Source organism: Symphalangus syndactylus, chromosome 24, assembly GCF_028878055.3.
Source record: "Symphalangus syndactylus isolate Jambi chromosome 24, NHGRI_mSymSyn1-v2.1_pri, whole genome shotgun sequence".
In the NCBI taxonomy this organism is placed as follows: domain Eukaryota; kingdom Metazoa; phylum Chordata; class Mammalia; order Primates; family Hylobatidae; genus Symphalangus; species Symphalangus syndactylus.
This window is the reverse complement of record NC_072446.2, coordinates 21,661,873-21,686,227: the sequence shown is the minus strand read 5'-3', so window position 1 is coordinate 21,686,227 and position 24,355 is coordinate 21,661,873. Positions and strand designations below refer to the sequence as shown.

The 24,355-nt window shown below is 51.5% G+C and overlaps 1 protein-coding gene across 4 annotated transcripts in view; it reads left to right on the top strand.

Annotated features, from left to right (window-relative positions):
- BCAS4 (breast carcinoma amplified sequence 4) overlaps nt 1-17,507 on the top strand; it is an 85,265-nt gene extending 67,758 nt beyond the window's left edge. For 3 of the 4 annotated variants that reach the window (XM_055266285.2, XM_055266283.2, XM_063633406.1), the window contains one exon: nt 14,395-15,086. In XM_055266285.2, the coding sequence (XP_055122260.1) occupies nt 14,395-14,517 (123 nt within the window). In that variant the 3' untranslated portion in view covers nt 14,518-15,086. Of the gene's footprint in view, nt 1-14,394; nt 15,087-15,323 lie in introns of those variants that run through there. The other variant, XM_055266284.2, reaches the window with a different exon arrangement.
- The last annotated feature ends 6,848 nt before the right edge of the window (nt 17,508-24,355 follow it).

Here is a 24,355-nt window from a genome sequence, read left to right as displayed (position 1 = left end):
TCCTCTTCTTCCTCTTCTTCCTCTTCTTCCTCCTCTTCCTCCTCTTCCTCCTCTTCCTCCTCTTCCTCCTCTTCCTCCTCTTCCTCCTCTTCCTCCTCTTCCTCCTCTTCCTCTTCCTCTTCTTCCTCTTCCTCTTCTTCCTCTTCCTCTTCTTCTTCTTCCTCTTCTTCTTCTTCTTCCTCTTCCTCTTCCTCCTTCCTTCTTCTTCCTCTTCTTTTCTTCATACAGGTTCTTGCTCTGTTGCCCAGACTGGAGTGGAGTGGCATAATCGTGGCTCACTGCAGCCTCCACCTCCCAGGCTCAAATGATCCTCCTGCCTCAGCCTCCCAAATAGCTGGGACCAAAGGCACATGCCACCATGCTTGGCTAATTTATTTTATTTTTTATTTTTACTAGACATGGGAGTCTTGCTATGTTGCCCGGCTGGAGTCTTGAATTCCTGAGCTTAAGCTATCCTCCCGCCTCGGCCTCTCTCTCTCTTTTTGCCTCATCCTTTCCTCCTTATCCCTCTAGTTTTCCTTCTCTCTTCCCCACTTCCCCCCCATTTCCCCTCCTTTCCGTCTGTTTCCGCTCTCTGGATCTTGCCCTCTTGTTTTTGGTGCTTGCTCTTTTACGTTTTTCTCAAGCCTTCTTTTGTTTCCCTTTGTGTCTCCTCCTGTCTCTCATGATGTTCATCTCTGTTTCTACTGTGCCGTCTCCGTCTCTTGCTCTTTTCCTTTCTCTCCCTCTTAAAAATTATTCCCCAGACCTTGAAAAGCATCCATCCCTTTTCACTCTCAGGGGCCCAGATGGAATCAAATGTCTTCATCAGGCAAGGACAGCGCAGGAGAAGGGTCGCAGGTGCATGTGCAGGCCCGTCGGTGCTGCTGGGGAGAAGGACGGGCCTGGGCTGAGATGCATGGGCACAGCCAGGCCTCCAAGGACACCCCATGTCTGAGGCAAAGGGGAGATTGAGAAGAGGCTGCCAAGGCTCCCTGGAGGCCTGGAATGGAGGAGAAGGGGTACAGGGGACAATCCAGGCCTTGTCTCTGAAGCAGGTCCTTCAGCTGCACCTGGGATGTGCTTCTCCGTAGGGAGAGGGCACAGCTCTAGGGAAGGAATTTCTCCAGGCTGGGCAGGGGCCTGGAGGAGGCATCTGAGCACCTGCTGGTTCCAGGCTGCCTCTCGTTTTGCACTCAGGGCTTTTTTTTGAGGCAGAGTCTCACTCTGTCACCCAGGCTGGAGTGCAGTGGCACGATCTCAGCTCACTGCAACCTCTACCTCCGGGGTTCTTGTGCCTCAGCCTCCCGAGTAGCTAGAATTACAGGTGCACGCCACCCCACCAGGTTAATTTTTGTATTTTTAGTAGAGATGGAGTTTTGCCATCTTGGCCAGGCTGGTCTCGAACTCCTGATCTCAAGTGATAGGCCTGCCTCAGCCTCCTAAAGTGCTGGAATTATATGCATGAGCCATCGCACCTGGCCTAGTTGGTGCTATTTTCAGTACTTTTTTGTGGAGCCAACCACCTTCCAGGCCGGCCAATAAAACCTTCAAGTATTCTATGGATAATTCAGCATCAAAGTGAGAAATGTATGACTCTGATGTGACAGCAGTTGGTGGCCGGACTGTAGCCATCTGTCGGTATGGGATAAGGGGACTGATCTGGAGGTCGGACACTGACTGCAGGCGTCTGGGCCTAAAGCTGCCTCCCTTGGGGAGGTGGATCTCAGTGTGATAGGGAACCCCTGAACCCAGCGAGGCCACTGGGCACAGCTGTTGGTTTGTTGCCCTGGGCTACGAAGGACTCTTCCATTTGCTGCTCTGTCCTGCAAGTGGGTCAATCCCAGTTCCAGCCAAATCCATCTGCTCATGTGCCCCATCCCCCAAATTCTACCACCGTTCCTACCTCCGCCCTTTGCCCCACGGTGTTTTCTCAGCCAGGAGCGCCAGCACCATGCTGTCCCTTGTTCCGTGCCCAGGGCTCATCCATGGCGCCTTCCTCTAGTCATCCTTTTGACTGATAGCACAGGATGAAGAACACCATCCCGAGGGCACACAGATCTCAGGTGACAATTTGAAGTGCCAAGGCAGGGCCCCTTTGTCAAACTTACTAAGAACTTTGAGACAGGGATAGCAGAGCGGTAGCCCATGCCCGGGGCCTGATTGCATGGGTTTGCACATTCCAGAGGCCGGCCCGCTCTGTCGTACCAGCATCACGCCGGGGAGTGAGTTCCTAAATCCCACTGAGTCTCAGTTTTCGTGGCTATAAAATGGGATCACCATTCATATCCCTGCAGAGGATTGTTGTGTGCGATCATCGGGATAGGGTAAGGGGGAGCTGCTATTGTCCTTACTATTGATCATGATTGATTTTTTTTTCTTTTTTTTTTTTTTTTTTAAGACAGACTCTCGCTCTGTCACCCAGGCTGGAGTGCAGTGGTGTGATCTCAGCTCACTGCAACCTCCACCTCCTAGGTCCAAGAGATTCTCCTACCTCAGCCTCCTGGGTAGCTGGGACTACAGGTGCACGCCACCACACCTGGCTAATTTTTTTTGTATTTTTAGTAGAGACGGGGTTTCACCATGTTGGCCAGGCTGATCTCTAACTCCTGACCTCAGGTGATCTGCCCACCCCGGCCTCTCAAAGTAGCATTATTAATACCACTTAACAGCAATTGTTATCTGTGTTATTCCCCCAGCACTTTGCATCTGCCGCCTTCTGTGTGCTTTATTTATATTCAAATGACTTTTTGGCCGTGCACAGTGGCTCATGCCTGTAATTCCAGCACTTTGGGAGGCCGAGGCAAGCAGATCACTTGAGGTCAGGAGTTCAAGACCAGCCTAGCCAACATGGTGAAACCGCGTCTCTACTAAAAATACAAAACTAGCCAGGCATGGTGGCGCATGCCTGTAATCCCAGCTACTCCGGAGGCTGAGGCAGCAGAATCACTGGAACTCTGGAGGCGGAGGATGCAGTGAGCTGAGATTGCACCACTGCACTCCAGCCTGGGCGACAGAGCAAGACTCTATCTCAAAATAAATAAATAAAAATAAAGATATATTTGTGTGTCTAAGGTGATGAGACACTTACAGTCAGTGGCCATGTGACAGGAGCAAAGCCCAGGCACCTTGGTGCTCAAGTAGGATGACTCCGGCACAAACCATCAATTGAAGGAGGGAGGGAGTCAGGACTCTAGGACAGAGGGATGGGGAGGGGCAGGAGGAAAGAAGGGACTTGGTCCATGGCCAGCAGAGTTTGTTGGCCAAGTTTGGAGGGACCAGACCCTATCAGGAGCTGGTGCCCCACGGAGCCCTGGTTTTGGAGGGTGCCGTGACACCGACTCCCCCGACCTGCTGTCCCTGTGTGTGAGCTTGGATTTAGTAGCCAGCAGCTGGCAAGACTTCTGGGGCCACTCCTCTTCTGGTTTCCATGTTAACGCTTTTCCTCCAGCTAAAAGCAGAATCTGTGGGAATCCAGGAACCTTCCAGAGCTGCCCCCTAGGGTCAGCATCACCTTAACAAGATTGCACCAGCTTGTCCCTGCTGCCGGCTCACCCTGCGCACTGGCTGCCAGCTCTAGCAGCCCCAAGCCCTGTACTTCTGTCACTAGGGCCTAGGCAGCCTCCCATGTCCACCAGCTGCTGTGGTCACTGAGCCGGCAGAGGCTGAGGTCAGGGCTGGGCTGGAGTGGGCAGGAGGATTCAGATGGGAAGGGGCCGGTGCCTGCACAAGCTCTGCAAGGCTGTCCAGCCCAACCCCGAGGGCAGGATTGGACATGCAGGGGCTGCCTACAGAGAAATGGGAGGGGTTCTGCTCACAGCTGTCAGAGTGTTCTGGAAGACTCAGGGCCCTGCAGCAGACACAAACATTGCAGGCAGGACAGGCTGAGGTACAGAAAGCCCAGGGCCAGGACATAGCAGGCTCCTTTCCTACTTGTGACCCAGGACCTAGGGGACAGGCCCTGGGGGCGGGCGATAGTGGGGGCTGCCACCAAGAGCTCAGAAGAGCCCAGTTGAGTCTCTCCTCAGCCTTTGACCAGCTGGGACCCTGGGCACGTGGCCTAGCCCTGTTCTCTCCAAGCCTGCTTTCTCACCTGTACAGTGGGCATCATCACAGGTCCTCACTCACGGCTCTCGTAAGCACTGGAGGAGACAGTAGGGGAGGGACAGCAGCCACTGGCCGTGGTGGGGGCCCCAGGTCAGCAGTCCCTTACCTGTAGGGCTCAGGGTAAGAAGAGGCCTCTCCACCGGCATCCTCTTCAGCCTCACGGAGCCTTGGCCTGGTGTCGTGAGCCCGGAGCCACTGCCAGCTTGGATGTCCATAGGGCTCCACAGGTCCTGCAGGCCAGGCAGGGACAGTGGCAAACCAGACAGCGCGTGTCCTGGCTGATGGGGCAGCTCACTGCACCCTGCGGGAATGTGGGCCCGCGGTGGCCAGATAGCTTGGTTTTTCTAGTGAAATAGACACTCAGTGTTTATTTGAACATCCCAGTTCTTCACTGTTGGCAACAAACTCATTTTTAAATTTGTCTGCAAGCCGGATGCTGACCAAAGATGACCTGTTTGTGCTCTCTGAGTGGGCCAGATCAGGTAACCCCTGAGGGTCCTGAGGTTGGAGGGCAGATGCTGAAGGGACATCCTGGTTCCTGACTGAGAGCTCACCCCCAGCCCCACACAGCTCCGGGGATGCCTGTGTGCTGGGACAGTGCAGATGCTGGAGCTGGGCAGGCCTGGGGTCAAACCCCACCTCTGCCAATTCCCAGTTGAGTGGTTATGGCCAAGTGACTCGCTGAGCCTCAGTTTCCCCTTTTGCAAAGTGAGATGGAGGATCCCTGCCTCTCTCAGCCGCTGTGAGGATGAATGCTCTGTGACCCTTCAGGTCCCATCGCGGGCTGGGCACTCTGTAAATGCTCCGTTCTTGGTCACTGAGGTTGAATTAAGAGAGGCTGGGGCCTGGTTTATGGAGTGAGACTGATCTGTTTCTTCTGTTGGCTTTAAAAAAAATTATAGAATTAGAGCAAAGTTGCTATGATAGTACAGAGACTCTCTTTGTACCCCTCGGCCAGCTTCTTCTGTTGTTAACATGTTACTGTGTGCGTTGTCACAGCTAAGGAACCAACACTGACACATTATGAACTCAAGTCCACAGTTGCTTCTGTTTCCCTAAAGTCTTGTTCTGTTCCAGGATCCCATACTACATTCAGTCATCATGTCTCCCCAGCCTCCTCTGGCCTATGACAGTTTCTCAGACTTTCCTGTTTTGGTTTGGTTTGGTTTGGTTTGGTTTGGTGTTTTTGGTCTTGGGTTTTTGTTGTTGTTGTTGTGTTTGAGAGAGGGTCTCGTTCTGTTGCCCAGGCTGGAGTGCAGTGGCAAGATCATGGCTCACTGCAGCCTTGACCTCCAGAGCTCAAGCGATCCTCCCACCTCAGCCTCTCAAGTACCTAGGACTACAGGTGCATGCCACCACGCGCAGCTAATTTTTTTGTTTTTTGGGTTTTGTCTGTAGAGATGGGGTCTCCCTGTGTTGCCCAGGCTGATCTTGAAACCCTGCGCTCAAGGGATCCTCCTGCCTTGGCCTCCCAAGGTGCTGGGATTGGCCAGGCATGGTGGCTCACTCCTGTAACCCCAGCACTTCGGGAGGCCCACTTTGGGCAGATCACTTGAGGTCAGGAGTTCGAGATCAGCCTGGCCAACATGGTGAAACCCTGTCTCTACTAAAAATACAAAAATTAGCCAGGTGTGGTGGCTCACACGTGTAATCCCAGCTACTGGGGAAACTGAGGCATGAGACTCGTTTGAACCCAGGAGGCAGAGGTTGCAGCAAGCCAAGATCACACCACCACACCCCAGCCTGGATGACAGAGAGAGACTCCATCTCAAAAACAAAAAAACACCCACACAAAGTGATGGGATTACAGGCATGAGCCACCACACCCAGCCTCAGACTTTCCTTGTTTTTGATGACCTTGACAGTTTTAAGAATATCTGGTAGGTATTTTGAACAATACCCTTTAATTAGGGCCTATCTGATGTTGTTCTCATGCTTAGAGCAGGGCTGTGGGTTTGGGGGAGGAAGACCGCAGAGGTAAGGCGCTCTTCACATCATAGCAAGGATACTCAACGTGGCTCAGCACTGATGCTGCTGGACGTGGGTCACCTGGCCGAAGGGATGTTTGCCAGGTTTCTCCACCGTGCAGTTTCTTTCCCCACTTTCCATACCCTGCTCTTTGGAAGCAGGTCACTAAGTGCAGCCCTACTCAAGAGAGGAGGGGCATATGCAGACAAACAATTTGGAATTGTTTTGGAACGATTTTGAGATTTGCATCTTCTCCTTGTCTGCTTGCTTTTGCATCTAGCAATTGTCACTTCTTGGGTGATCCTTTCTTTCTTTCTTTTTTTGAGTCAGGTCTTGCTCTATTGCCCAGCCTATAGTGCAGTGGCACAATCATGGCTCATTGCAGCCTCGACCTCCAGGGCTCAAGCAATCCTCTCACCTCGGCCTCCTGAGTAGCTGGGACTACAGGTGTGTGCCACAATGACCAGCTAATGTTTTTGTTTTTATAGAGGTGGGGGTCTCGCTCTATTGCCTAGGCTGGCCTTGAACTCTTAGACTCAAGCGATCCTCCCACCTTGGCCTCCCAAAGGCTAGGATTACAGGCTGCCATGCTCAGCCTGATCCTTTCATTTCATTATCTAAACAACCTGGGCTTGAGTCCTAGCTCAGCGCATTTCCTCTCTGTGTGACTTGGGTGACTCACTATTAACAGAGGGATCATGAGAACAAGAGGATGTGTACATCAGGCTGCACCTGGTGCTTTGAGCAAATAGGTTGGTGTTTTTCCTACTTGTGACAAGAAGTACTAAGGTGGCCGGTTGAGCTGACAGGGCGTCTCAAGGAAGTAGTGAGGGACCCAGGCTTCTCCTGGCTGCTGTTCTGCCATCTGTAGCATGTGGATTTTGTCTTCCTGGTCTCAAGGTAGCTGCAGCACCTCCAGCCTCACAGCCGTGCTCCAGGCAGGACTCAGTGAAGCTGACGGCGTTATCCCCGTTTTGTAGAGGAAGAAAGTGAGGCTGAGGAGGATAAGAAACCCTGTCTTAAAAAGTGCTGTGAGGTTAGTAGTGTCACCTGGTGTGTAGTAGGCATGGTTGTTTTCACAGTAGGATGGGCCTCTCTCAAGCTCCCTGGCACTGGGGGATGGAGGTGGGCCTCTGGCAGCAGGCACCTGAGCTCCTCCACTTGGCCGGCCTGAGGCTTCAGGCTCCCAGGGGCTGGCCCAGGCTCTGGTGGGGCTGTGGGTGGCTGGGGCAGACCCTGGACAACCTCGGATCCCAGCCTGCGAGTAGGGGTACAGTGTGTCCGCCCCTCCTTTTGGGGTGGAGGATGCTGGGCCCAGCAGCCCTGTTGACCTGTGCCTCTTGCCTGTTCTGGGTGAGCCAGGACTGGCTGGGGCTGCAGTGGTCACCCAAGAACAGCCAACCACATAAAAGTCAGGCCCGAGGACAGTCACCGAGGTGGGCCTGGCCCTGCAACTCGGTAGCCATGTCTGATGACCTACTATTCAGTGCTCACTTGGAAGGGAGATATAGGGAAGGGTTTGTTGTTCCTGTTCTATTTGGGAGGACAGATTGAATGCAGAGGCAAACTAAGGGATCAAATCTGGCCTGCCACTGCTTTTTTTTTTTTTTTTTTTTTTTTGAGAGGGAGCCTTGCTCTGTTGCCCAGGCTGGAGTGCAATGGCGTGATCTCAGCTCACTGCAACCTCTGCCTCCTGGTATAAGTGATTCTCCTGCCTCAGCCTCCCCGAGTAGCTGGGATTACAGGCACCCGCCACCACACCCAGCTAATTTTTGTATTTTTAGTAGAGATGGGATTTCACCATGTTGGCCAGGCTGGTCTCAAACTCCTGACCTCAGGTGATCCGCCTGCCTCAGCTTCCCAAAGTGCTGGGATTACAGGCATGAGCCATCACATCCAGCCTGCTATTGCTTTTGTAAATAAAGTTTTATTGGCACACAGCCATGCCTTCTGTTTACATATTGTCTATGGCTGCATTTATACTACCTGGGCAGAATTGAGTGGTTGTGACAGAGACTGTGTGGTTTGCAAAGCCTAAAATATTTACTGTCTAGCTCTTTACAGAAAACATTTGCTGACCCTGACCTGAAAACCGTGTAGGGTCAGGGATGTGCGATTAGGGCTTCCCAAGAGGGAGATGCGGGTGGGCCAAGACTGGCGAGGGGCTGCGGAGGGTTTGTAGAAACAGGGCAGCACAGGTCAAATGGAGGCCCTGAGGTGGTGGGCTTGGCTTTAGAGCAGAGCTTGTTCTGATTGGGGGGCTTCAGAAGAGAGGCTATGAACCCAGCCGGGGCCTGAGGCTTCACCCTGTCACGTGCTGTGACAGCCATTTGGGGTCTTTGTGAGAAACGGAGCTGCTGGGTGTTGCGGATTGCCCGGGGCCAACTCTGAGGCTTCAGCCAGACGCAGCAGGTCACAGGAACCGTGGGGATCTTGGGCTGGGGCTCCTCAGCTCAGCCACCTTCAGCCATGAGGGACTGTGGGCCCGGAGCTGCCTAATGGTCTGATTTTCCAAGAGAAACCAGCAGTCTGCTTTTCACGGGAAATCTGATTTTTACATGTTTGCAGTTAATTCCAGTTTTACAAAATCACGAAGCCGACCCAGCACACATGCATTTGGCCTGTGCCCTGCAGGTCTGGGAACTCAGGTGTGCAGGGTGGATGCAGGGAGCTGCGGGGGTGTGGGGAGACTCTGAAAGCAGCCAGGCCCTGCGCCCCAGCACTCCGTGTGGCAGAGGCGGGCCTTGGGCTGGGGGTAGGCTGCGGAAGAGCTCACAGCCGTGTCAGGTTTCTGTGTCTTGACCTATCCTATCCCAGAGCAGAGAACATTCCTGCCTGCGGCCTGGGAGTGGGGGTGGGGAGCCAGATTCTAAAGGGTTGGACGCACCTCCTGGACCCCAGTGGGGACTCATTCCCAGCCAGAGGGTGAGGGGTGGGAGGTGGAGAGCTCTGAAGTCTTCTCTGAGATTTTCAAGGGTGAAAACCCTAGAGTTTGAGTTTGCTGCTCCGTCCTCAAGGAGCCCTAGAGGGCGATGGGCAAGGGCTGGTCTTGGGGCTGGACAGGCCCCAGTGGACCCCAGCTCCAGTGCTCCCTCCCTCCTGGGACCTCTGAGACATAGCGACTCCTCCCTTGCAGGCTGCCATGAGAATCCAAGAAAGAATGGGTGTGAAAGTGGTTTCCGTGGCATGCGGGTGTGCCGGTGAGGGGGTCTGCCTCTGGGGCGTGGTCTTGTCCACACGCCGGGGCCTCTGCAGCCTGACAGCCCTGCGGGCATCTGGTTGTTTTCAGCCTCACACACCAGCCCTTACCTGCTGATTCAGGCGGCTGGTTTCAAAGCACTTGCTGCCACCCCTGGGGGTTTATTATTTATTTCAGGCAGGACTCTTAGTTACAAGCAACCCTGGTCAGCGTGGCTTAAAGAAAGAAGATAATTTTGAGGCTCATGAACAGGAAAAGCCCCAGGGTAACTCCAGCCTTCAGCAAAATAGGGTTCACGTGCTCAAAGTGGTATTGGCAGGACTCTTGTCTTGCTGCGTCTTCTAACTCTGCATCCCTCTGTGCAGGGTTCATTCTCAGGCGGGCCCCTGGCGGGGTGGCAGGAGTGGCCTATCGCCTGAACTCCCAGGAGCCTCTGGGGAGAGCATCCCTGTCCCAGTAGCAAGAATCGCAGTGGCCCTGTCACATGTTTACTCCTGGACTTATCTCTGTGGGTGGAGGGTGAGCTGCTCACATGGGCTAGGCCTGCTCTTGGCCCCAGCCTGAGCTGTGGAGGAGGTGGGGAGCTGCTCGGATGGGGAGTTGGGCACAAGGGGATCCCTTAGAAAAATCAAGATGCAGCCGGGTGTGGTGGCTCATGCCTGTAATCCCAACACTTTGGGAGGCCAAGGCAGACAGATCACTTGAGGTCAGGAGATCAAGACCAGCCTGGCCAACATGGTGAAACCCCATCTCTACAAAAATACAAAAAAATTAGCCGGGTGTGGTGGCAGGTGCCTTTAGTAATCCCAGCTACTTGGGAGGCTGAGGCAGGAGACTTGCTTGAACCTGGAAGGCAGAGCCTTCAGTGAGCCAAGATTGCACCATTGCATTCCAGCCTGGGCAACAGAGGGAGACTTTGTCTCAAAAAAAAAAAAAAAAAAAAAAAAAAAAAAAAAAAAAATAGAGGGGCCTGGCATGGTGGCTCACGCCTGTAATCCCAGCACTTTGAGAGGCTGAGGTGGGTGGATCACGAGGTCAGGAAATCGAGACCATCCTGGCTAACACAGTGAAACCCCATCTCTACTGAAAATACAAAAAAATTAGCTGGGCGTGGTGGCGGGTGCCTGTAGTCCCAGCTACTCTGGAGGCTGAGGCGGGAGAATGGCGTGAACCCAGGAGGCGGAGCTTGCAGTGAGCCGAGATCGTGCCACTGCACTCTAGCCTGGGCGACAGAGTGAGACTCCATCTCAAAAAAAAAAGAAAAAAGAAAAAAATCAAGATGCTGTCACCCCAAGGGGAAGTGGACAGACAGGCTGAAACAGCGCCCACCCATGCCCACCACTCTCCAAGACTGTGTTTTGGTCTGAAGAGGAAACACCTGAGCTTCCTGGCTCATGCCCCTCTGCCCCTGCCTGACTGACTTCAGCCCAGTTCTCCAAAGAGCTGTGGGTTACTCACCCACATGTCTCCAGTGTGTCGTCCAAGGTGTCAGGCTTGGGCCTGAGTGGATGTGGAGCGGCACTAGCCTCTGCAGCCTTTTGTCTGGTCTTCCAGGCCAGTGGCCCTCCTGAAAAAGGAAAGCACGCTTCTTCTCCGGGGAGCCCCTGGGGGCTCCTAGTGATTGATTTCCTTTCTGAGTGCACAGGAAGCAGCTGTTCAATAATCCATTGTGACATTTGGCCAGACACCGACAGAGCTTGTCTCCCTGCGACCCCCTTGTCCGAATGCAGGGATGACCTTTCCCCTCTGTGACCAGGAAGGATGCGATTGTTGGGAGTTTCTTGCATTAGTTCTCTCCAGGCCTAAAGACACGATCACATCTAGAGCTGCCAGCGGCCTCTCACCACTCCCTCTCCTTGGCTTCTTCATAATGATATTGATTTTTCCTCCATTTTTAGAATCCATCTCCTTGAGGGAGGAGACAGAAACTCCATCCCTCTTCATAGAACCATTTCAAAAAGGAACAGGGGGTTGGGATGAGGCCCAGCTGGCCTAGGAGAGGCCGCCTGGCTGGGCCAGACACTGGTTCTGGCCTGGCCTGCTCACCCTGACCCTTGCCTGGGTCCTCAGGACCAGGAGAAGAAGGGCCATGTCTTTTCAGATCACAGAACACTCTTTGGCCCCTAGTCATGTGTCAGGATGAGAGGGGCGGGCTTTGAACTCCCATGATTCACTTGAATGTTGCATTTTCTAGATACTATGACAGCCAGTTCTCAGGCCATCATTAAAAAGAAAGAAGGTGAAATTCCACACCTGTGGGTTACCCACCAGCCACAGCCCTCTGGCTGGAGATGTATCTTGTGGCTCAGCTCCTGTTTGTGTTCTGATTGCAGTGCCATCAGGGGGACGGGTGTCCACTGACCCACAGAGGCAGGGGCAGCTGGGGAATGTGCTAGGAGAAGAGGGGCAGGTGGGAATAGACCTCGTCTCCTGAGTCATCCCCTGAGCAGGCTGAGCCAAGAGTGGCTGACTGAGGATTGGCTGGGCAGAACGTTCCATTCGCCGTGTGTGAGGTTCACCCTTGGCCAGGTGTGTCACTTGTCTTGGTTTTCCAGATGTGGAGGTGGTGACGCAGGCTGGTATGAGGTCCCTAGATGTCAGCGCATGTTTTACCTTATTTAAGATCCTTTGATGGTTCCCTTCTGCAACAGGCTCAGTGTGGTGTGGTGGTAAGTCAAGGCCCTGGAGCCCAGACGTGATTACCTGGCCACTCTCACTTTTGGGGGACAGATGAAACAGCCTCCTGCTGTCTCCACTGTCGCCCCTAGAGTGTATTCTCTCTCCTGCTCTTCCTGAAGCGCAGACCTCATCATACAGCCTCCCGCTTACGAGCTGCAAAGGCCCCCAGTGCTCATGGGATCAAGGTCATAGCTTGGCTTGCAAGATCCCAAGTGGACCCCAGCCATTTGTCTGGCTTCCTCCCTGTCTACGTGCTAATCCCCGCAGCCCCCACACTCCACCCACTCAGCACAGGCTGTTCCCTCGGCCTGGAACACCGGCTCTTGGTATCTCCATACCCCCGTTCTCCTGACTCCTGGCCAGTTGCTGCTGAGGCTGTGAAGGTCCTAGACAGCTCAGCCCCTGGAAACTCCTCCAACCCTCTAGGATGAGCTGAGGCCCTATCTGGGTTCCCCAGGCCTTTGTGCCTGTCCTGCCATTAGCCCGCATCATAGGCTGGCATTGTTTCTCCTGGTTCATTTGTGTCCCCACTAAGTGCCATGCCCCATGAAGGCTGGGATGGTTGTCTTGTTCACAGCTGTGTCCTCAGTGCACAGGACAGGGCTGGCCTGGTGCACTGTGAGTTGGTGGCTGGTGGACAGATGCTTGGAGGATGTGTGACTTGGGGCAGAGCACCTCCTGAGTCTTGATCTCCCCCTCTGCACTGGGGTCATGGTGTCAAGTGCAGGGAGAGGGGAGGGAAGGGGAGCAGGCAGCATGGGGAGGGGCCTGCAGAGGTGTCTGGCAGTGGGGGAGCTGTCATTGGCCTCAGTCTGGAGCCCACATCCCTATACTGACACCCAGCTTTCAGCTGTAGCCAGAACTGGGTCTCAGCCAGAGTGGGCAGGGGTGGCCAGGAGATGAGACGGTGCAGGGAGTTGGGGGACAGGGTTGAGGGTGGTGAGAAGGTCCCCTCCCTCTGTCCGCCTTGACCCTGCATCCTTGCACATCTCCACCGGCTCCAACCAGGAGCAGCAGCCCAGGAGCCTTCTCCTTCCTCTGGTGCAGGCCATGGTCCTTGCAGCCTGGACTCTGCATGAGAATCACCTGGGAGCTGTGAAATGTCCCACACCCAGGCCACGCCCCCGACTAGTGACATCCGACTCCCTGGCGTGGGCCCCCAGCATCAGTATTTCATAAAACTCCCAGGAGGTTCCAGCGCATGGCCAAGTTTGACAGCCATCATTCCAGGTGGTTCTTGGTGACCTGGTTTTTCCTGGAGATGCTCAGCAGCCTGCAGGAGCCCACCAGCCAGAGCACAGTGAGCGGCCCGATGGGAAATCTCCCCTTCTCCGCCTCCCTCCACAAAAATCCTCACCAGAAACGAGGAAGCACTTCTTAAAATGGTTTTGCTTTTTGAAAGAGTAGCACATGCATATGGCAGGAACTCCAGGCAGCACAGATGGGTACACAGTGGAAAAAAAATCAGTCCTGGCCGGGCGCGGTGGCTCACGCCTGTCATCCTAGCACTTTGGGAGGCCGAGGTGGGCGAGTCACTGGAGGCCAGGAATTTGAGACTAGCCTGACCAACATGGCGAAACCTCATCTCTACTAAAAACAAACAAACAAACAAACAAATTAGCCAGGCGTGGTGGCGTACGCCTATAATCCCGGCTAACTCGGGAGACTGAGGCAGGAGAATCGCTTGAACCCAGGAGGTGAATGTTGCAGTGAGCCAAGATGGCACCACTGTACTCCAGGCTGGGTGACAGAGCGAGTCTCCATCTCAAAAGAAAAAAATCAGTCATGCCACCAACCACAGCCACTGTACCCAGGCTCTGGGATGGCCCTGCAGAGCTGTCACGTGTCGGTATAGGTCGCTTTGTCACATGTCTACCCTTCTCACCTTGCTTTCTTAGTCCTTCTCTGCCAGAACGTATTGATCTGCCTGGCTTTTTTTTTTTTCCCTGAGACATTGTCTCACTGTTTTCCAGGTGGAGTGCAGTGGCATAATCCCAGCTCACTGCACCCTCTGCCTCCTGGGTTCAAGTGATTCTCCTGCCTCCGCCTCCCAAGTAGCTGGGATTACAGGTGTGCACTACCATGCCCGGCTAATTTCTGTATTTGTAGTAGAGACGGGCTTTGACTGTGTTGGCCAGGCTGGCCTCAAACTCCCGACCTCAAGTGATCCGCCTGCCTTGGCCTCCCAAAGTGCTGGGATTACAGTCATGAGCCACTGCGCCTGGGCTGCCTGGCTCTTCTTGATACCTGCAGAGTATTCCGTTGTGGAGAGGGCCTGCCATGGATGCCTTGGTTCCTTTGGGTGGCCAGCTTTGGCTGTCACAGGCAGTGCTGTCAGAGGAGCTCAGCGTCTTTGGTCACATGTGTGAGTCCTGCAGGGTGAACTTGTAGACCGGGAATTCCTGGGTCATGGAACAAGTGGATCCAAATCGCTGATAGAGCACCATTTCTTATCATTCCAGAAGTTACCTGCACCGGTGCCCGTGACGTATGAGCTGCCCACACTGTATAGGACGGAGGACTATTTTCCTGTGGACGCCGGGGAGGCACAGCACCACCCCCGCACCTGCCCTCGGCCTTTGTGAGCTTTGTGGTCTTCCCATCAGGAACACTGGAAAGTGACATTGTGTACATGCTGCAGCTTGAGGGTTTTTTCTTTGTATTGCTGTTTATTTTATATTTTAAAAATATTTTAAAAAATGTCGAGATGGGGTCTCACTATGTTGTCCAGACTGATCTCAAACTCCTGGGCTCAAGTGATCCACCCGCCTTGGCCTTCCAAAGTGGCAGGATTACGGGCAGGAGCCTCCGTGCCCAGCCTGCTGCCATTTTCAAATTTCCTCCCTGCCTCATGTGAGGCCACAGGGTTTGGAGAAGCAGTTGGAACCCACATGTGGTGATGCCTCCCACGTCGGCCTGCCTGGGGTTCTACAGGGGTTGAAGGGCCAGGCAGGCCTGGCCGGGACTGATGGACAGTGGGGACTTTCCTTCTCTCCATGATGGCTTTGCAGGGGCTCCATGGTCCTTCTCTCTGTGATGGGTTTTTGCACGGGGTGCGCTCTGCCACTGTGGTGGGTGGATGCTGGTTCTGTTGCCTCCAGACCTCGGTGCCCACAGTCTTGAGGATCCTTCCAATAAAGGTGTCAAGAGCTCAGCCCTGGTCTGGTGTGAGAATGATGGGGAGTGATAGTTTCCTTTTCACCTGTGCAGCATTTTCTAGAAGGTTCCTCCTGTGCCTCACCTGCCAGGGCCTGATCCTGGGCATCTGTTGATGAGGCTCCAGCTGAGGGAGGGGAGAGTCCCGGCCTTTGGATTCCCAGCAAGAATGCAGAGGTCATTAGGACCCCCAGGGTCTTCAAAGGCTTGTTTACCCACATTTCTTCCCATGCAGATGAGTTTCCTGCTATTGTCCTAACACTCCGGATTTCTCACGGTGGCTTCAACCTGCAGTGGGTATTTCTGGAATTCCTCGAAGAGCCAAGAACACACAGATAATTCCCCTATGCACATACAGGACTGAACTGTAGACCTGCATTAGAATTTCAAGATAATCTGCCTGGGCAAGGTGACTCATGCCTGTAATCCCAGCACCTTGGGAGGCTGAGGCAGGAGGGTGGCTTATGCACAGGGGGTTCAAGACTGCAGTGAGCCGTGATTGTTCTGCTGCACCCTAGCATGTATAACAGAGCAAGACCCTGTCCCCCACACCCCAAAAAAGTTTTTCAAGGAAGCCTAAAATAATGAACCTGGCAAGATAGAGTAGAGGCCAGGTGCAGCGGCTCATGCCTGTGATCCCAGCACTTTGGGAGGCCGAGGTGGGCAGATCGCTTAAGCCCAGGAGTTTGACACCAGCCTGGGCAACATAATGAGACCATATCTCTACCAAAATACAAAAATTAGCTGGGCGCACTGGTGCACATCTGTGGTCCCAGCTACTTGGGAGGCTGAGGTGGGAGGATTGCTTGAGCCTGGGAGGTTGAGGCTGCAGTGAGCCATGATTATGCCACTGCACTCTAGCCTGGGTAACCGAGCGAGATCTTGGCTAAAAATGTTTTTAAAAATTAAAAACAGAAAAGCAAGGAAATAGTTTAGGACAATTTTTGGAATTCAAAGATATAGGTAGACCCCTTGTTTCTGGAAAAGTCAGCATTTTTCTTTTCTTCTTTTTTTTTTTTGAGATGGAGTCTCACTCTGTCACCCAGGCTGTAGTGCAGTGGCGCAATCTTGGCTCACTGCAACCTCCGCCTCCCGAGTTCAAGCTATTTTCCTGCCTCAGCCTCCCAGGGAGCTGGGATTACAGGAGCACACCACCACGCCCGGCTAATTTTTGTATTTTTAGTAGAGGTGGGGTTTCGTCGTGTTGGCCAGGCTGGTCTCGAACTCCTGACCTCAGGTGATCATCCTACTTTGGCCTCCCAAGGTGCTGGGATTACAGGTGTGAGCCACCATGCCCGGCCAGCATTTTTTTATTGAGGTAACTTTTACAATTTTTTTTTTCTTTAAATGAGACACCTGTCACCCAGCCTGGAGTGCAGTGGTGTGATCATGGCTCCCTGAAACCTCAAACTCCTGGGCTCAAGTGATCATCCTGCCTCAGCCTCCCAAGTAGCTGGGACCACAAACGTGCACCACCATGCCTGGCAACTTTTCAAATTTGTTTTATTTTTTGTAGAGACAGGGTCTCCCTACGTTGTTCAGGCTGGTCTTGAACTTCTGGGCTCAGGGGACCCTCTTGTTTCGGCCTCCCAAAATGTAGTGTTGGCACAAACTTTTATTGAAGTATAATTTACATTACAGAAAGGGGTGCCTAAGTGGTTCACTAAATTTTTCACAAACTGAATGTATCTATTTAAGCCTCACCAGACTGAGCAACCAACATTATCAGCACTGAGCAGCCCCCTCATGCCCCCTTCTGGTCCATGCCCATGCCCACCCCCACCCCAGGCTGACAGCATACTGACATCTAACCATATGGACTGGAGTTTCTTGTTTCTGTGCTCTGTATAAAGAGAGGACGCACAGGATGTGTACCTACGGTGTGTCATCTCTTGTCTCTGGCCTCACTGGCTTGATGTTACCTTGGGAGGTGTCACTGTTGCTGTGTCAGTGTAGATCATTTTCATGGCTGTGTTGTATTGGCTGGGACCTTTTTTATCGAAGGGAGCTTGGACACTCTGCATGCCCCAGTGTGCTCAGGAAGAGCACGCACTGGATGGAAAGTTGGCTGGGTGCGGTGGCTCACGCCTGTAATCCCAGCACTTTGGGAGGCCAAGGTGGGCAGATCACTTGAGGTCAGGAATTCGAGACCAGCCTGGCCAACATAGTGAAACCTCATCTCTACTAAAAATACAAAAATTAGCCAGGTGCTCTGGCGCACCCCTGTAATCCCACCTACTCGGGAGGCTGAGGCAGGAGAATCCCTTGAATCTGGGAGGTGGAGGTTGCAGCAAGCCAAGATCGTGCCGCTGCACTCCAGCCTGGGCAACAGAGCGAGACCCTATCTCAAAAAAGAAGAAAAAGGAGAAAGCTAATGTTAATTTTTTAGACAAGTAGTTGAGGACACTCATTTCCAGAAGGGTGAGTATCTGCTGAGTGTTGGGCACTCCCAGGCTTCTTTCTCCTCCCAGCACCTGAAATAGGGGCCAGGGAGAGTTGGAAGGAAATCCCATGTGATTAAGCCACAGCAGTGTTGAGTGTCCTAAAGCAGACACCCACAGGCCCCGCGCTAGGAGCATGGCCCTGAGGTTAGCCTGTCTGGCGGCACTGTCCACTCCCACGCCTCTTAGCTGTGTGAGCCGGGCTTTTCACTTGCTCTCTCTGAGTCCAGCCGCCCCTGCGGTAAGACATGAGGATGGCTCTGGCCTGATGGGTTGTGGTGAGGGCGACACGAGGTGAGCTGTGTCCATGCTGGGCACACTGGTGAGGGGCTCTTGGTAATGGGAGGCTGCTGTTGCAGGGCCCGGGCTGTGATGGGGAAAGGGTTGATTGTCCTGCGTTTCTCAGTTGACCAGCGGCATCCGAGGGCCTGAACAGCGAGTGACTCAGGGACTGACCTTACATGTCAGAGTTAGAAGTCATGGGAGAGTGAAGGCTGCTCTCTCTGGGTTTCCCTGTCCCATTAGGAGGGGTGAGGTTGCACAGGGAAATCTATGGGGAAAAGGTGACAAGTGAACTGGAAGTAGCTATTCCAAAGTTCCTGGGATTTGCACTCCAAACAATGAGCTTTAAGGGACACTTGGAAACACCTGGGGAGAAGGAAGGCCAGGACACTGCGCCTTGCCACCAACCCCCAACCTCAGTCCTCTGAGTGGCTCCACTGTCCTTGTGCCAGGTGACTTCGTGTGCGTCCTCATTAAAGCAAAGTGCCTGACATTTCCATTGTCCAGTCAATGATGTCCCCAATTGCTGACTATTGATGGCCTCTAACCCTTTGGTAAGGGTAACTGCAGCCTAGGAAAAGGTGATCTGATCTTTTTCTTTTTTCTTTTTTAAACAGAGATGGGGTTTTGCTATGTTGTCCAGGCTAGTCTCAACCTCCTGGCCTCAAGCGATCCTCCTACCTTGGCCACCCAAACTATTGGGATTACAGTCGTGAGCCACCGAGGCCTGCCAGTCTTTTTCTTTTGTGGCCGATGTTGGACAGGGACACCAGTAGAAAGGTCACTGCAGATTTTTTCCCAAGAGCAAGGCTCTTCGGTCAACCCCCTTTCCCACTTTCCCAGCGGATGTGAACTTCGTGCTCACCAAAGCAAGAGGTTTCAAGATAGCAGCCCATGGGGTTGTATCTGATTGGCAGAAATGTGTGTTTGCCCTGAATTGTTTTAAGATGTTTTCATGTTGTGACAATTGGGTAAACTTCTGGAAAAAATAGAGCTCCATACCTCACTCAGCACACCTGGAACAATTCCAAAGCTGCAAATCAATTAGGAGTTTAATGTATAAAATGAATCTATTGGCCGGGTGCAGTGGCTCACACCTGAATCCTATCACTTTGGGAGGCCAAGGTGGGTGGATCGCTTGAGCTCAGGAGTTCAAGATCAGCATGGACAACATAGCAAAACCCCTTCTCTGTAAAAAATACAAAAATTAGCCAGGCATGGTGGTGCTTGCCTATAGACCCAGCTACTTGGTGGGAGGTGGGAAGATTGCTCGAGCCAGGGAAGTGGAGGCTGCAGTGAGCTGAGATTGTGCACTGCACTCCAGCCTGGGTGACAAAGTGTTACCCTGTCTTAAAAAGTAAAATAAAACGAACCTATTGAAGAAATAGGTTAAAAACATTGGAGAAGTTTACAAAATCGAGAAGCCATAAAATAGGTCAATTTGATTATATATATATATATATATATTTATAAATATATATATATATATATAAATATATATATATATATATATAAATATATATATATATATATATATATATATATAATTTTTAAACTTCTGCATGGCAAAACCAACAGAAAACTCAACCAAAAAATCCCAAAACAACAAAATCCTAAGCAAATTCAAAAGATAGATGACAAATTGGGAAAATATATTTGCATCTCATGCTACAAAGGGATAATCTCCCTAATAAATGTCACCTACAAAAAAGGGAGACAGTAGCAAAACAGGCAAAGGCTATCAACAGGAGTTTCACAGAAAATGCAAAACATGAAAAGATACTCAATCTTAATGTATACCAATAAGTATGGAAAAATACCCTGAGATTTTTCACATTTCAGGCTGGCAAGGATTAAAATTTTTGATGACACTATTGAATTTTTTTTTTTTTTTTGAGACAGAGTCTGCTCTGTTGCCCAGGCTGGAGTGCAGTGGTGTGATCTCAGCTCACTGCAACCCCTGTCTCCTGGGCTCAAATGATCTTCCCACTTCAGGCACCCAAGTAGCTGGGATTACAGGTGCGCACTACCATGCCCAGCTAATTTTTGTGTTTTTAGTAAAGATGGGGTTTTGCCATGTTGGCCAGGCTGGTCTCAAACTCCTGGCCTCAAGTGATCCACCTGCCTCAGCCTTCTAAAGTGCTGGGATTACAGGCATGAGCCACTGCGCCTGGTCTTTTTGGTGATATTTTGAAGAAACATATTCTTGTACATTGATGGTGGGACACCATTCTCTAGGGGGGCAATTGGCATACCTAACAAAATTAGAAATGGTCCTAGCTACTCAGTAGGCTGAGGCAGGAGGATTGCTTGAGCCCAGGAGGTTGAGGCTGCAGTAAGCCGTGATCATGCCACTGCACTCCAGCCTGGATGACAAAGCAAAACCCCATCTCTTAAAAAAAAAAGGGGGTTGTGGGGGGAGATGTCCTTGGACCCAGTAATTCCACCCCTAGGAATCCGGCTTACACACACAAGAAAGAAAAGATAAATGTACAAGGTTAGTCACTGCACAGTGAGATAGCAAAAGATTAGAAAGAACCCAAATGTTTATTGATCTGGGTTTTATTCCTTTATAGCCCAACCATATGATGGAATACTATAATGTTGTAAAAATGGGTTAAGAGTTCTTTATGAATTGGTGTGGAAACATCGCCAAGATATGAAAGCCAAATGCAGAAAAATGTATGTGGTATGCTATTATCTATGTGAAAAAGGCATTACTATTCTCTGGAAGGATAAACACAAATTTGAGAATGGTGGATATCTGGGGTGAGAGGTATCCTTTTCACTGTTCTTTAAAAGTTTTGATATTTTGGTGTTTGCCTATTCAAAAAATGGTTAAAATCAGTTGCCACCAATTAAAAATTAGGAGAATGCATATAAAGAACTGAATTTCCTGTTCATTTGCTTGTTGCCTTAAGAATGTGAGCCCACTGTTTTTAGTGCCAGATATTCTAATTTTAAACAATGAGCTACATAAAGTCAAGTTGCTTTGGGGGGTCCTGGTCTCCAGGCTTTTCTTATACTCCAATTATTTCACTAACTTATTTCACCTGCCTAGGCCCTGTGGGCATTTGCATTTGAGATCTGTAGAACCAGAGACTCAGACAATGGGAAATTTATTCCAAGGATATGGAGTGTGTGAAGAATTGCATCTCGGTCTCAGCTTAATGTGGTGGAGGATGGCAGCTGGATGGTCACTGCAGTTCAAGCAATTGGCAGTCTAGCTAGCACCTCTGTACCCCAATTCCAAACTCCCTGAGGATGAGGCATGGGGTCCCCACTAGAGAAGTGTGTGCTGTCCAGGGCTCTCCTTTGGGAGGTGACTGATACCAGGTCAGACATTGTAAGAAAGCTACACCAATATTCCACATGAATACAAATGCAAAATCAGGAAAATATCAGGAAACAGAATCCAGCAACATATAAAAAAGGATTATATGCCATAACCAAGCAGGATTTCTTCCAGGAATGCAAGGTTGGTTTAACATCTGAAAATCAGTGTACCACACCATATTAATAAAGGACAAAAACCACATGATCATCTCAATAGATGCAGAAAATAAGCATTTGACGAAATCCAACACCTACTTATGATAAAAACTCTCCTTCTTGAGGTAAAAAGGGGAGTTCTTGGGAAGGTTAGAGGCTAGACAGGTACCCCACAATGTCTGCTTACAGGGTTTACCAACTCCCTGGAGATGTTTAGTTGACCCAGGCAGCTACAGGTTTCCAGGAACCTTCCTCTCCATCTTAAAGCAAAATCCCACTAAATCCCACTTTGCATTATGGTCAAGAGTGCAAACATCTTTGGAAGGAGTTCCAAGTAGCTCTAATTTCAAGCAGCTGTCACAGAATCTCCTCTCAGTTCCCTGGGCTCGCTATGGGCTCAAAAGCCCGGAAATTCTTACAGGTGATCATCAGCTTGATGCATTTCAGGCTTGCAGCAGTAGGAGGGAGTGGAGGGCAACAGGTCTGAGGCTGGCCTCTGCAGTCTTTGCTGGGCCTTCTGGCAGAGTGTGCTTTAAGGACTGCTCATGATGCTGGGTTTGGAGAAGCAGTTAAGGGGAGGACTGCAGGGGACACATGCATTATATTTGGTCAGAATGAACATATGTTTCCCCTTAAAAGCCAAACCAGTGAAGCCTGAGCACCCGAGGCCAGCCTCTTCAACCAGGAGGGGTTTCTCACTGGGCCTTCCATGGAGATGCTCCGTTGTAGATGTAATGGGCAGAGTTTCACCTGGAGGAGCCAGGCCGAGGTGAATGAAAGGGAGACCTGGAGGAGTGAGTCTTCTGTTGGCATCCCCAAGCCTGGTGCTGCTGCAGTGGGGACTCTACCCAGAAGGTAAGGATTCCAGCTTAGGTCATGGTCTCCTTGTTGCCAAGATGAATCGAGGAGATGTTGGGGCAAGTCTACACTCTTGAAATGGTTTTCTACACACAGGTTGCATCTCTGAGTGTACAGGTTCTTCTTAGGCTGCTGGCAGGTGTTTGTTGAGTGGCGGGGAAAAAGAATAAGTGGTCTCAAAGGAAACTGCCTGGAGCAGACATGCTATTCAGGGGAAGGCTCGAGCTTGTAGCCCACGTTCACTGCGCATCCCTTTAAACCATCAGTTCTGTCTGGGAATCAGCTGGGCCACACCTCAAACCAATTACATCAGAATCTCCAAGCAGGGGAGGGGGAAACAGCATCACCTGTCTTTAAACCTCCCCAGGTGATTTCAGTATGTAGCCAGGGCTGGGAATCACTGCTTCCAAAGAATACCAGTCAAGAGATTTTTTCAGGATTTGCTTCGTCTTCTGAGTTGGAACAACTGCACCTTTTATCTGGTTTTCATACGGCACAAGGCTTCCTTTGAAGTGCTCGGTCCTCAGCATCCCTCTGCGCCTTCTGAGTGTAGCATGGAATTGGGTTTGAATTGGTTTCCAGTTTTGGGTTGAATTGCTTTCACCTGAGCTTCAGAGCTGGGTCCTGACTAGTCTAAGCCAACCAGAGTAATGCTAGCTCAGTGACCAGATAGCTTTGGACTAAGCCCATCAGCTTAGCCGGATGTTCTGGAATGGTCCAGTTGGCTCAGAATTCAGGATTCTTTCTCAATACTGAATGAAGGGGAAACCTCTCAGGTTAGGTAAGTGGAAGGCACCCTATGAATACTGGGGTGCCTGCCTAGGATGAAGTGTCCCTGTGGGTGGCAGGGTGGAGACAGAAAACCTGAATCGTTGCTGATGTCCCTGAGCAGCTTGCCCTCCCCAGACACAGCCAGTTGCCCCCTTGTCACCTTTATTAAGCACAGTCTGAGCTGGATTTCCCGTTACCTGCCAGTGAGAGTCGTAATTAATATAAAAGGGTCTGAGATTGGGTAAAGCAAAGTGAGTAGTCACTGCTAAAGGAAGCAGAGTTCCCTGAGAAGTTCTTGGAGCCAGAGCCCAGGCTGGGCTTGAAGCCCATCTGTCAGCCCCTGGCTCAGCACTATCTGGCGTGCTAGAGGTAGCAGAGTCATCCTGGGATAAGGCGGGTCTGGGCTGAGGCTCATTTTGGTGCTCATAGACCTGGGACACTGCTCTGATTTTCCTTTTTGAACGGAATTTCGCTATTGTTGCCCAGACTAGAGTGCAATGACGCGATCTCGGCTCACCACAACCTCTGCCCCCCAGGTTCAAGCGATTCTCCTGCTTCAGCCTCCTGAGCAGCAGGGATTACAGACATGTGCCACCATGCCCACCTAATTTTTTTTTGTATTTTTAGTAGAGACGGGGTTTCTCCATGTTGGTCAGGCTAGTCTCGAACTCCTGACCTCAGGTGAGCCACCTGCCTCAGCCTCCCAAAGTGCTGGCATTACAGGTATGAGCTACCACACCCGGCCTGATTTTCCTTTTTAATAGCGCAAGTCTCAGGCTTGCAGCCTCAGCATGCGACAACAGGTAGCAAAAATCTAATGTTTGTCTTGTATTTACTTTATAGTCACTTTTATGGTCATTTGAATTTGTGGCAAATTATGCTGATTTTGCTTTTTGGTGACATCGTTTTCCTTTAAAAGGAGGAGTGAGGGTGAGGCATGGTGGCTCACACCTGTAATCCCAGTAGTTGGGAGGCTGAGGCAGGAGGATTGCCTGAGCCCAGCAGGTTGAGGCTGCAGAGCTGTAATCATGCCACTGCACTCCAGACTGTGTGACAAAGGAGACCCTGTCCCCCCAAAAAAGTGGTGGCGGGAGTTGAGACATACTAAGAACATAAAGCAGTTGTGAGGCAGATGTGGCACAACTGACAATGGTGGTGGAGTGTGAGTCAGTCTGGGGAACGCTGAGCCAGGGACTGAACACTGTGAGAGTGGGGCTCACACATCTCTTCATTCATAGCAGCAGCCACCTTTCTTCCGAGGCCAGTCTCTATCCTAGGCCCAGGTGCATGGTGTGGCCGGAAATACCGGTGGCTGTGGACTCAGATAACCCATGTCCTAGTCAGCAGCTTCCCCTTTGCCAGCTGTCAGGACAAGTTAGCTTCTCTGCACCTTCATGTCAGCACCTGAAACCTGGAGTTCCTA